This window comes from Oratosquilla oratoria, chromosome 6 (assembly GCF_046742065.1).
Source record: "Oratosquilla oratoria isolate Oo_2021 chromosome 6, ASM4674206v1, whole genome shotgun sequence".
Lineage (NCBI taxonomy): Eukaryota > Metazoa > Arthropoda > Malacostraca > Stomatopoda > Squillidae > Oratosquilla > Oratosquilla oratoria.
The window spans coordinates 42,506,388-42,520,895 of NC_134782.1; the positions used below are offsets into that span (position 1 = coordinate 42,506,388).

At 37.6% G+C, this 14,508-nt stretch overlaps 1 protein-coding gene across 6 annotated transcripts in view; it reads left to right on the forward strand.

The window, feature by feature from the left end:
* LOC143026451 (uncharacterized) overlaps nucleotides 1–9,271 on the forward strand; it is a 308,848-nt gene extending 299,577 nt beyond the window's left edge. For 2 of the 6 annotated variants that reach the window (XM_076186856.1, XM_076186857.1), the window contains 2 exons: nucleotides 1,020–1,959; nucleotides 2,169–9,271. In XM_076186856.1, coding sequence (XP_076042971.1) covers nucleotides 1,020–1,959; nucleotides 2,169–2,293 — 1,065 coding nt within the window. In that variant the 3' untranslated portion in view covers nucleotides 2,294–9,271. Of the gene's footprint in view, nucleotides 1–1,019; nucleotides 1,960–2,168 lie in introns of those variants that run through there. The other 4 variants (XR_012966490.1, XR_012966491.1, XM_076186858.1 and 1 more) reach the window with 2 other exon arrangements.
* The last annotated feature ends 5,237 nt before the right edge of the window (nucleotides 9,272–14,508 follow it).

Consider the following 14,508-nt stretch of genomic DNA (forward strand, 5'->3'; position numbering starts at 1 on the left):
TAAAATAGAAAACATTAGTTCAAAAGGCAGAGACAAGAATATCAAAACAGTTCCAGAGGTCCACATTTGCTAGAATATTCAAAAGAATTTGTTCAGAATTTAGTGGATTTTAGTTCTCCTTTGCACAGAACAGATGGTGACAACACCTGTGTGTAAACATGGTTCTTGTGAGTATTTCAAGTTGAATGTTTCACATGGCATGGGAGACCAGTTTTACCCATGCATGAGTGAAATGCAACATGGATCCCTCATAGGTCATCAGCATATCCCCATTTGCACAAGCTGTTGGAGCATCAACTGTTGAAATAGTTTAGAAGATGATATAGTCTAAACCAAAAACTATGAGTGGAATCAAAACTAGGTATGCTAATTGGAGAAAAAGAGAAAGGATTGTAGCTCCTTTTTCTGTATATTACAATTATGTAGATATATGCAGTAGGTGGAATAGGATTTGTCTTCATGGTTAGGGTGTTGAACAGATATTTACATGGTTGAGTGAGTTCAAAGATATCTAGCAGTGGTCCAGGGGACTGTTGCCAGTCATTGTGAGGCTCTAATTTTCCAGTCAATGAAACTGGAGGCAACAAATAATATTGACCAGTAAATCAACTCGGCTCAATGGTTGAGCGGGCTAGGGCGTCGTTACTTGCAGCAAAAGTTGATGTGATGGCAGTATGAACCCTGCCACGCTACAAAGTCCTCTGTAAAGGGAACTGTCTTAGCCTCCTAATAGGGGGAAGTTTGTGACGTTAAACCATATCATCATCATCAAATGAAATCTGTAAAATAGACATTGGTCCCATATATCTCATAATAGTTTAGTAAAATAAACATAAATAGAAACTTTGTAAATACAGTAGAGGATATAAATTAAAGAGTGCATTTTGATTTGGATTGCCCATAGGAGTAGGATTTCATTTAATTTTAAGTATATAATTCCTTTGTTTTTGTTGGTGTATGAGCTCACATTCTCATATTATCCTTGTCATGATGGCTAAGATCAAATACTTTTCTTGCAGACGTGGAATAGTGATGATGAAGAAGAACCGCCTGAAATCCCGGTCAAGACAGCAGCCGTATACCAATACCCGAACACTCCTCACTCCTCTGCCCTAGCTACACCTTCCAACACTCCACCGTCCAAGTCCTCCACCCCAACACAGTCTACGACTACAACAGCCAGCACTACAGTGCACTCACCTCAGCTCCCTACGTCTCCTCACGATCAAGCATTACTGTCTAAGAGTCACCAAGTGGCTTCAGGACTTTCACCTTATCAGCGGCCACCACCCCCATCAGATCAGGACACCAGCCCAACACAGAATTACCTACATCATAAGCCTCATCATCATCACCATCATCACCATCATCATCATCATCATCATTCCAATGCCACAGTGAATAACGTATCTCATGCATGTAGTGCTTCAAGCACTGCTGGTCCTGGAGGACCCGTAAATGGTGGGAATTCCATGAATCAAAAGAACACCAGGCAAAACAACAGTACAGATCCAGCACCACCTCAGTTGAAAAGAGAGGACACTGGTAAAGATGGTGACAGTTCTAATAGTTCAGATGATGAAGGAATATTCCACAAATTCTCGGCTCCCAATATTCTAAAGAAACTTCGTGGAACGCCTAAACCTGTCGTAACCCCTGTGCCCTTCTCACCCAAGACCGCCTTCTCACTTCCTCAGTCTAAGGACTCGAGTAAGGACACTCATGTTTCTTCTCCAGCATCACCAAAGCCTTTGGTTAAAGCTTTTGGCAAACTGAAAACAAGCTCTAAATCTGTCGCAGCCAACTTCAAGTCCTATATCTCCCAGCGTAGTGACAAAGGGGAGGGAGATGGCCAAGTAGCATCCTCAGGTGGTTCTGCTGGTGGTGCCAATCCTCTACAGAAGAGTGCCAGCTCTGGGCCATCTATACACGTGTTTTCTCAAGTGGTACAAGACTATAGTAAGTTAGAGTTCTTCTATTTTTTTTTTTTTTTTTTTTTTTTTTTTTTTTTCTTTTTTTTTTTTAACATATATTGTTCTAGTCATTATTTTCATTTCCATATGATTCAGTCTGACTTTAGTATCCCCATTATCTGAAGATGAATGATGTTAACTTTTATGATCATAATTGTTATTTTAGTGTATATTGATATAACCTTTTCCTTACAGAATATCCAGACCACATACCAAAGAAGCCAGTAGGTCCCCGTGACATGCCTGAACCGATGCGAAGCGCCCAGACCCATTCACATCCCCATGTGAAGAACATACGCCCGAAGCAGCAGTACTTATAACGCCTCCTTTCAGGCAGTGGGGCCTTGCCTTTAACCCCTTCTTTCTGACATAAGGGCCCTTTCACTGTTCACTGCCTCTTGTAGGTTAGTAGGGCCCTAAATTGGATAGTGCCTCTTTATCGGGCACTGAAGCTAGGCACACGTGGGCACAATTCACTGCAGCAGTACACTCTCCCCATGAAGCTTTACACTGGGAGGTCATGAATCTGTTCTTTTAATGTCTGGATCACAATTACAACACCATCTCATTGCTGTACAACTACTATTGCTCCCATTGTTATTATCATTCACCATCACTTACCATAACCATGCTTTCTACTACAACTACCACTACTACTGGTACTACTACTATTATGACTACTACTACTACTACAACTACTACTTTCAACAAATCTTACCCAAACTACTGTAAAGGATAAGATGTTGGATTGGAGAGAAGTGTCGAGTAGGGTCCCACAGAACTTGGTTCTGGCTCCTGTAATCTTCCTAATATACATTAACGACATGATGGATGGAGCAAATAGTTACAACAGACAATCCACAGACAATGCCAATATCATGAAAAGAGAAATGTTGATGAATGGAAATTACTGCAGAAAGATCTAGACAAGATATATGTTTACAGCCAAAGTGGAAAATTAAATTTAATGAAAAAATTAGTTGGAAATGGATAAAAGTAAGTAGAAATTGTCATGGATTATTTACAGTGGGAATTCAAACAACTACAAACACAAAGGAGGAAAGGTGCCTAGGAGTCTTGGTTATAGATAATTTATCACCAGATAAACATTAACAGGTTCACGGGAGAAACATGATGAGTTGCATTTCACTGCATTAACAAAAAAATTATGAAAGAACCCATTGAAAGTCTTATCCACTCCAAATTGAAATTCACAGCAGTGGTGTAGTCCCCACACAAAAAGAAAAATAGAATACAAATGTTGGTTTCCAAAATGATGCTCAGATCATACAACAAGAGACTAAACTAGTTGGAATTACCCTCACTGGAAAAAAGAAGAGAAAAAGGCAGCATGATAACTGTCTTCAGAACTGTGAAAGATGTGGACAAGATTGACAAGGACAATCTATTAGTTTAGTGCAAAAGAATTATCAAGTGGACATTAAGAAATGCTGTTTTCTACATACAGTAGATGCATTCATTTCTGGGATAATCAGACAGTCCAGGCAGACAACATAAATGAATATAAAACGAGGTTTGATGATCAAAGGCACAGAGATGGGACCCTGCAAGCATACCTCCTATCCTTTATGTTATAATTAGTTAAATACAATCATAGCTGCTAAACTTCAAATACCACTGCCAGAACCATAATCTGGGATTTCCACTTCTAAAGCCAGTCCCTGCTTTCATCATTGAGCTTGTCTTTCATATCAATTTAAATATTTGATCCATCCATCATTAAACATTTTTCTATTTCATGTCTAAATCATGTGCCGTTTTTCTCTCGCATTTTCAAATGTTTATGTCCAAAATATCATTGCACCCCATATGCACACTATACAGTAATCTTTGAGTGCTCTGCAACTAACAAGAATGTCATACACCCACATCATTGTAAGTTATATTAGTGTAGTCCAATTATAATGTAACATTATTGCTTTTTTTTTGTGATTGTATCCTTATTAAAGGAATGTAAATTTCACCAACTTTTGTTAATGAAATTACCTGGTTACACATGACATAACCATATTTATGGTAATATTAGTATAAAATTGAATGGTTAACAAAGGGTATATGTTAAGAGCATTTTAGGCTCATTTTTAGTACTCCCTTAATGTTCCGTTATAATTTTAAGTCTTTTTGTAGAGTGCACCCTGCAGAATTTGTGAATATTGAAAATTATGCAGATATAAAAACTGATAGAAATATTTGCATACATAATGTGACAGGGTAGATTTGATTAGTCAACAAAAAAAAAAAGTTTTTGTTGCACAAGTATGTTGTGCTCTTGAATTATTCTTTGTTATAGGTGAAAGAAAAAGAATGGTGGCACTCAATTTCATTTTTACCTGTCAGATTTTGACTCAATTTGCTTGAGCTTGTGATTTTTGTTACTGAATGTAAGAAAAACTTTTGTCCTGTCATGTCATATATGGAATGCCACATGCGACGTATTAGTTCTTTATGATATGACTATATGAAAGGTTGCATATGCACCAAGATATAGGCTTAAATGGAGAGAAGTGGATATTTTCATTGATTTTTGTATAGGTGCATGTTATACTATGCACTGTATAGTTTTCCAAGAATGTAAAAAGAAAAAAAAAAAAAAGAATCGTCCCACAAAATTTTATAGTGTTCCCATTACGAATTCTGTACTGGCTAGTGCTGCAGTTTTATTCAGTTGGGGAAACTGGATTGGACAGGAAAAATTATATACTACAAATTATTTGATATGATTATATCAGTTGACAACAGCCACTCCTAGGACCTTTCCTCTACTGAATGAAATTACCTGGCAGTTTTCAGAAAAAGATGTAAAATGGCTACTTGACTTTAATGGGCTAATAGATGCTTTTAATTCATAGCCAAACAGAACAAGCAAGAAGTGATTCCCCAGTGTTGGAAAATATTCAACAATACATATCAGTGATGTCGGTTCAATGAGGAACCCACTCCTTGTTCTTTGATTCTTACTATTTTCTGTGCTCCAGTCTGTGGTCATGTGCAATTTATTGTTCTTATTAAGAATGAGAATATTACAGGCAGTAAGAAAAATATTATTAAGGAGTAACTGACATGAGAGATCATCTCTGAAAGATTTGGGAACTGATAATATGTCTTCCTTCATGGTAGGAACTTTTGAATATTACTCTTGAGAGGAAGACTAAATGAGAACTATAAGGTGAGGATGAGTTGCCAAATCAAAAGTATATTTCATTGAAATTAAATAGATAATGGATGTCATTTTCTTACGGCATCTGTACTGTATTATATACATTTGCTCTGTTGCCTTGAATATACTTAAAATCATTAGCTGGTTATACATTTAGGTGCTGTTGAAGTGTATGGGTGATCTGTGCAATGTGGTTTTACTCAACAATTTAAAGAAAGAATGAAATCAAAAGATTCATTTCAGTTCCTTTACTGAATGGTAATTCATATCAATGTCACAGATATTATTTGTGTGCAGAAGAACCCAGAAATAACAGTTAAAACAAAAGTTCAGTATTCCAACTCATTACCCAAGGAAGGATGTCATTTTAACCACTTTCCAGACCTGTTTTTATAAAGGATGTTACTCTAATCTTTGGATTTTATTCCCATTCTGTTGGGTAAACAGCAAATGATAACATTCTACCTACAAGACTTGTGTCCTTTCATCTAGTTCCTCCTGTTTAAATGTTTGTCACTGATGACAAAAACTTGAACTGTAGACTGATGTATTTATAATGATTAAAATAATTTTTTGGGGGGAAAATGTAAGTACTGTTGTGGAAGAGCTGTGCCTCACAGCATTGCCTTTGACTCAAGCAGTCAGACAGAGGATAGTTACCCTTTATCCCTGAGGTGCTGAGATGGGAAGGGTGGATGAATGAGTATGGTATGATGTGGGTGTGGGTTTTGATTCAGCCACCCCTCATAACTAGTAAAACGAATGTAGGAGACAGAGGTGGATGGAGTGAACTTGAGGGAAAGACCTAGAATGGGATGGATGGATAGATGCAGTGAAGAGGTCCCTGGGTACAAGGGAAATGTCTGTCAAGTATGGAAGGAAGAGACGAAGAGGTGTGACTGAAGAGTGGTTGTGAGTAGATGAGAAATCGATGTGCCCCAAATGGATTTCTTCTCGTCTGTTCTGTAATTTATTGAGTGGATGAGGGGGGAGAGTCACTGTGTAATGAAACTGCATGGGTAAACAAGCTTTGGCTGTTGGGTCTTGCTGTGGAAGTGTTGTGCCTTGCTGAATTGCTTCTGACCCAAGTAGTGGGCAGGGACAGGGATGACCCCTCATCCACAAGGAGCTAAAATAGGAGGGACAACAAATGGGTGAAGGGTGGGTGTATGTCTTGATGTGGCCACCCCCTTTATAAGGAAAAGGGGCCTTTTGGTATGTATGAATGAAGAAAGCTTGTGAATGGGTGAGGAACTGACATGGCCCAAAAAGATTTCTTTTTGTCTACTCTGTGAATTCTCAAATTGATAAAAAGGTAATGTCGTCATGTAATAAAGTGTCGAAAGTAAACCAACTTCAGCTGCCGTGGAGGTGATTTGTCTTGTTGCATCACCTCTGACCTAAGCAGTGGGTTGGAAATTGGAGCATATTGGAGGACTTTAGAGGTAAGCTACTTGATTGGGTGAAATATATCCTGATATCCTGAAAGACTAGTATGTGAAACAATAGTAAATTATAAGGTACTAGGATGGAGGGCAGTAAGTACCAAATTTCCACAAGGGTCAGTACCAGCACCAGTAATGTTCTTGATCTATGTACATAACATGATGGAAGGCAAGACAGGCTACAGTAACAGGTTTGCAGATAATGTTAAGATCATGATGAATAAACTGTAAAGAAGCCAACAGGTTGTTGCAAAAAATATCAAGATAGTATTTATGCTTGTGCTAAACATGAAAAATTATATAATTCATTATAAAAAATATATAAAGTGGTGGAGATGAGGAAAAGTTCAAAAAGATTATCAGTGAATTATTGAATAGAAAATGCTGATGGTCTCAAAAGCAAAAGAAGACAAGGATATGGGAATCTTGGTAGTGGACTTGTCACAGGACAAATATATCAAGAACACTGCAGGTGAGATATACAGATTATTGATAAAGATAGAATGAGTCTTTTTTTATAGACAAACAGCTGATGAATAAAAGAGTATAGAAATGCTTGATTTGTCTTAGAATATGCACTGCTGATATGGTCTATGCTTAAAGTGAATCATATAAACAAGATAGAGGAAATAAAAAAGGCAGCAACTAAATTTGTTCCAAGCCTTATAATTAAAACATAAAAGGAAAGACTAGAAATAGTGATCCTACTATCTTTAAAAGGAAAGAAAGAAATTATATTATAATGATGTTTAGGTCATTAAAAGGAGTGGACAAAGTTGACGAGATCTTTAGGTTGTGGATGGAAGAGGGAAATGATGTCATGGGTCATGGGTCTTTCTGCAAGAGGGACCAGGAGCAACAGATTGACTGATTTATTGGGAACAAGTTGAAGACAGCTTATCTGAAAGATGTCAAGAAACATAGTTTCTTGTATAGATGCATTGAATAACATAGAGGGTGACATAGCCCAAGCTGAAACCTTAAATGAATTTAAAACTAGATATGATAGATGGAGAAAAAGAGATAAGATCACATGTGCTTAGCTTCTCTCCTGTTAACTATAATTAGGTAAATGTAAGATTAAAGGAATTGGGATTACCCAGACTAGAAGAGAGAAGAGAAATATATAGTACAATAGCTATTTTTAGAACTGAAAGGTGTGAACAGATGTGAACAGAAAGGATCTACCAGTATGGGATGAAAGAATATTGAGAGAACATAGCAAAAAAAAAAAAAAAATCAAGGAGATAGAATGAAGGACATTAAGAAATATAGTTTTCTATATAGATACATTAATTTATAAAGTGAATTAGAAGAAACGGCCCAGGTAGACAACATAGATAATAAGCAAAGTTTGTATAGTGGAGAGAGAGATGGAACCCCATGAGCATAGTGCTAGTCCTGTATATTGCAATAGGTACACACACACACACACACATGCATATCTTACACCTAAAGAAAGACATAAGAAAAATAGAGAGAATACAAAGGGCAGCACCCAAGATGATTCCAAACCTTAATGTTAAGACATGAGGAAAGATAGAACAAAATTTGGGACTTCCCACAGTAGAGGAGTGAAGAGAGATGATAATGATATTTAGATCAAAAAGGTATAGGAAAAATGGACAGAGAGGCTGTGCTGGTATGGGATGAAAAATTAACAAGAGTTCATGAAAAAAGAATAAATGAAATGCAAGATTAATTGATAGATATTAGGAAGTACAGCTTTCCATATAGAAGTGTATATTTGTGAAATGGGTTGGATGAAAATATAATCCAGGCTAACAAGATAAATGAATTTAAGGAAAAGTTTGCTTAGTGGAGACAGAGACTGAGCCCCATGTATACTACACCTGGGTAAACACACACACACACACATATGTATTCATTCTTTTTCATTCTCCTTACTGTTATGTTTCTCAACTCCACTTTTTTTCTTATCATTTCCAATTACTTCCACTTCTTTCTCACACACACACACACACACACACACACATTCTTTTGTTCATCTTTAATTTAAACAATATGTTATGTGAATATATTTATTCCTAATGGTAGGATTATCTTGCAAAAATATTGTTTAGTTATGGACGGATTAAGATATAAAAATATTACTAGAATTTTAGTGTTCTTTATAGTCCCAGTGTAGGGCACAAAGAGCACTTATTGGTATATTTTCATTGTATTTCATTGCTGATAACCATGCTATTATCATGGGGACATTATTGCACTAAAGAGGCGAAATCAGAGAGGTGGTAATGGAGGATAGCGGAAAGGAAGGATAGTTATAAGAGTGATCTGTGTTATTTTTTGAGGGAGATCTGTCTCCTGATATAAATGAATGTTATGAGCTGGAAGTATTGATATATGTCATCAGTAAAGGAAATATTTGTGTACATGTTTTGCACCCAGTGCCGCATTTGTGTTTTTACTTTTTTTTTTTTTTCAATCAGCTTGATAAGATTATGTAAATAGTGTTTCATTAACTGCTTGAGTTTTTTCCTTTCAAATTATTTTATGAAAGTCTATCAAGTGTACATAGGCTCGTTATTATCTTTCATGTTTTATGAAAGGATGATACATTTTTATTCTATTGTGCTTATTCATAAAATTATGCAGCAAGCCAATCTTTTGTTTTTGAAACCTTTCTAAATAGTTAAAAATAGTGAAACTGATTACTGTGTTCTATTGGCAGTATTACATCAAATTATGCTTGAGATGACATCAATCAAATGACAAGAAGCTATAGGTGAACTTAAGACTGAGTTTATATTTGAGCCATATTATATGAGAATGAACATAAAATATTATTTTAAAGTTTAACTTCTAAAAACAATTGAGGTCACAATATGATATTTTTTCTAATAGATTTTGTGATGACACCTTTTTTTTCAATTCTGCATTATGTACATATGTATATATGTATGTAACTTATACATGGATGGGGTGGTGCGAGAGGTAAATGCAAGGGTGGTGGGTCAGGGATTGGAGATGTTTAAAGAAAACTGAGAAAAGTGGGAGGTGAGCCAGTTGTTGTTTGTGGATTACACTGCACTTATAGCAGGATCAGAGGAGGGTTTGAGGGAGTTGGTGACAGAGTTTGGGAGAGTGTGTGAAAGAAGAAAGTTGAAGATAAATGTGGGTAAAAGTAAGGTTTTCATGAAAGTAGCAGTTGCTGACAAGACTGATGAGATAAACAGTATATGAGGATGGAGCTTTTATTTGTACGACGTTTCGCTTATTACAGCTTTTTCAAGTACCATATGGGGATGGAGCCTTTATTTGTATGACATTTCACTTATTACAGGTGATGAGATGTACAAGGGGTGAAAGTGGCAGCAGACTGTAAGTGAGCATTAACGGAGAGCGACTGGAGGAGGTGGATAGTTTTAGATACTTGAGTGCGAATGTGGCAGGAAAGGGTGCAGTGGTAGGTAGAATGTAGATTGAGAGTAGCGAGTAAATGCCTTGGTGGATTAAAAAGTGTAATGAGAAATAGACATTTGGGAATGGATGCTAAGAAGAGATTGCATGAAGGAGTGATTGTGCCAACAGCACTGTATGGGGCAGAAACATGGAACATAAGAGAGAAAGAGAGAAGGAGTTTGAATGTGTTTGAGATGAGGTGTCTGAGAAGTATGATAGGGGTTACTAGGCTGGATAGAGTGAGAAATGAGGAGGTGAGCAGGAGAACAGGGGTGGAAAGGGAGTTGGGAGATAGGGTGGATGAAAGAGTATTGGGATGGTTTGGACACATGGAAAGAATGAGTGAAAAAGACTAGTAAAAGAGGTATGGAAGGCAGATGTGGAGGGAGTGAACATGAGGGGGCGACCTAGGATGAGATGGAAGGATGGGGTGAAAGGGACTTTGGGGAAGAGGGGAATGTCTGTTGAGGAAGGATGAGAGAGGACAGAAGACAGGGGTGAATGGAGAATGGTTGTATATGGGTGATGCTGTGATGCATGAGGTGGAATGGGTGGGGGGATGGGGGGGTGAGGTAGTATGTGTGAGAAAAATTTTGACACAGCCCGAAGGGATTTCTCCCCATCTTCTCCTTTTCTGCATGAGGGGACAGAGGGGGGGGGGGGCCGCCGATTTAATGAAGCGGCCTTGCTGTGGGTGTGCTGTGTCTTGCGACACTGCCTCTGACCCAGGGCAGTGGGCAAGATGCAGTAATGACCCGTCATCCAGGAGGTGCCAAGAGAAGAGGGAGGGTGGAGGGGAGTGGAGTGTATTAGGGATGGAATGGGTGGAAATGGTTTTTTATGCCTTTTTCTTTTTAGCTACCTCCCTTGTAAAGAGGAAAAAGCCTTTGGTATATGTATGTATGTATGCATTATGTATAACTGGATGACCCTTGGTCCACAAGGTGCTAAGATGAGAATGGTGTTGAATGTAAATTGGATGGATGTATGCCTTGAATCGACCATCCACTTAAAAGGAGGAAAAACACTTTGGTATTGATGTATAGATATATATATGCATACCATAAAAGTATAGACGTTTATTCAGCACCTGTTTCACTGGAGAAGAGGGCAACTGTAAGGGACTATGTACTAAGTTACCAGAATACTGTCGTTTTCAGTTTACTTTTACTTATAAGAAACTGCTACCTTCTTTCGCCTCTTCTACTGGCCGGTCCCACGACTTTGCCGACACGCAAAGAGCATGGGACACGCTTGCGCCCACTCAGCTGCGTCGGGTCGACTAAAACTTCCTTGAGGCCCACCGGTGGGACAAGTTCATGTCCATTAGCAAAAGGTTCTCCTCTGAACTAGCACAAGTTTTGCTTTAGCTTCGTTTACTTTTAGACATATATATATATATATATATATATATATATATATATATATATATATATATATATATATATATATATATATATATATATATATATATATATACACACACATACACGCTCCCAGGGTTTTCATATTACCGTGGAATAAATTATGCAATATCACCACAGAAGAGAATTTTGTAGACAGTAGGTACTTTCGTGTATGTATATATTTCTGAATCTGTAAATACACGAAGGTACTTACTGTCTACAAATCTCTCTTCTCCTGTGGTTATATATATATATATATATATATATATATATATATATATATATATATATATTTATGTGTGTGTGTGTGCCTGTGTTTACGGGACGAGAGCTATGCTCGTAGTGACCCGTTTTCGCATCTCTCCGTATCCAGTTTAATCCTTAAATCATATATAGATTTGGCACACTGTTTCTCCGTTTAGTTTGTTCCAGACATCAATCACTCTATGTGGGAAGCTATTCTTTTTCAGGTCTCTTATGTAACTGTCCTTCTTTAGCTTCTATTCGTGTCTTCGTTTCTCTTTTGTCCCATTTTAATAAGTCGTCTCTATCGAGAATTTCCATCCCTTTCATAATTCTGTAAATGGTCAACAAATCACCTCTTCCTCTTCTCTGTTCCAATGTTGATAGATGTAATTTCTCCCATTTTTTTTTTTTTTCGTATGTCAAAATTGATAGTGTAGGTGCCATATTTGTCGCTGTTCTTTGGATTCTTTCTAATTTTCTCATGTTCTTTTTTGTGCTAGGTGCCCATAGTGTGGCAGCATTCTAGTTTAGGTCTTATTAGTGCAACCACTATTTTCTTGTGTGTGTGCATGTATACACACATTTGTATGAATGGGATTGGTCATATTCATGTTGTTTGACAGTGCGAGAAAAATCTTAGTGCAACCATTATTTTCTTGTGTGTGTGCGCATGTATATACACATTTGTATGAATGGGATTGGTCATATTCATGTTGTTTGACAGTGCGAGCAAAATCTCACTGTCCTTAGTAATTTGGCAAAGTTCTGCGTGCCTTCTGTACCTCCCACCCTTGTTTATATTTTGCAACAATCATATAATTTCCTCTATTTGGTTCTATAAATGTGATCGAGTACGTTAGAATAAATAATTCACTTATAAATAATTGTCAGTATTACAATGAAGGTGAGGAAGCGGATTTTTGTACAAATTTGTAAGACTGTATTGCGTGTTACGTATGGACTTCATAGAAGCAACTGATATACGTAGATATATTGTATGTTAAATAAAAGAATGTCAAAATCAGTATGACCTGTCACGAAAAAACTAATGCAGCAATAGTGAATCATTAGTCAGCAAAAGTTGTTAAATGCTCACAAAATCTTATGTCCATATTCAAGGTTCAAATTATATTTGAACCGACAGTTTGCCTATGCAGGCTATATGAAGAGACATCAAGCCGAATTTCCTACAAATGGTACCTGTCATTTCAAATTGTTCATCAATATGAATTCATCTTTATGACATCGACGAAAATATTAACGTTAGCTAGCTTTCATTATTTCACTACATTCAGTTATTTTGTCTTGAATAATAAGCAACAAGAAATTTGTCGTAAATAATAAGCAACAACAATACTACAATTGACGTTCGCTTCCTATTCTCATGTGCTGTGAGATGATCTTCCATTAACCGTCACTATCGACAATTTCAGCCAACGTAATTTGGAATTGTAGACGAAAACTCGTTAACATTCACGGTCATATAGTTGCCAAGAGGACGCGTTCTATTAGCCTAACTGCCATACGCTTAAGAGAGAATACTGGTTCCTAGACTAACCTTGCAAAATACGGCTTTATTCTCTCCTTGTATAAAATCCATAATAACTGATATTGTGTTGCGTGGTTTTATGTCGTCCCGTGTTTCGTTACAGAAGACGATGTCATACGCCTATAAGGCTTACCGAAGTGTTTAGCACTATGGGTTCCGGCCTGTATCGAGCCTAGGAGAATCCCGAAATGTAATCCACCAGGATTTCACCATAACGGACCGACAGAATACGATTAAATGGTATACCCATTCACATTACACCGGACCACACCTTTCTTAGTGCGAATATTTTGTCGCGTCTGACAGGAAACGCTCTACGTGTTGGACAGTGTGAACAGCATAAATGTCCATAGACACTACAACAGCAAGACAAAGAAGGACAACATTTGGACATATTTAGGCGAAGCATTACAATAAACAGGTAAATGACATTACTGTATATTTGGTTTTAGCGAAGCATAGTTTAAAATGTTTAAAGTAGAAATATATACATTTTCCACATTGATGGAAAACCTTCCATAATATGTTTAACACCATGTACATATATACAGTACGTATGTATACATAGATTAAGAAAGTGAAAATGGTTGTTTGAAACTGTATTGTAACTACAGCATTGAGATGTTCTTACGGAAGTCTAGAATTCACCACCCCCACCTCTACTCCACTTTCACTCTGCGCCGTCACTCAGCCACACGCCGTCGCTCAGGTCATGGTAACTTTTTTATTACCTAACTTAACCGAATCTAACGTGACTTAACCTAACCTAACCATTAATGCTCTCAAACCGTAAATTGAGTAATATGAAAACGTTACCGTGACCTTGGTGACGGCGGAGCGCTTCGGACCTTTATAGGTGGGTGCGTGTGTGGTATTCTACATTTGATCCATCTATGATATTGCAACAGAAGTCGTTTCTACTCAAACGAAGTAGCAAAAGCAAGTAGCATGACAGCCTAGTGTGCTGCCACGTTTATAGGAGGGTGTAGATCCCGCTGTACATACTGATCCACCAAAGTGGATGGCTTCCCCGGCTGTCGATCCACCGACATGAAATTCCGCTATCTCTAATGAAGGTTTGAGAAGCTTTAATTTCAAGGGTGGAAAGGCGGCTTGCAGAATCCGTAACATCAGTGACTCTGAGGCCGGGTTCACACTGAGCTTCTTGCAGCCCTATCACACTGTCAGTGTATGATACAGTGCTGAAGGACAGTGTGGACATTCGACGCTGCACTCATCAGTGCCATGTGCTTCATGCAGCGCTGCACGAGGCTCAGTGTAGACT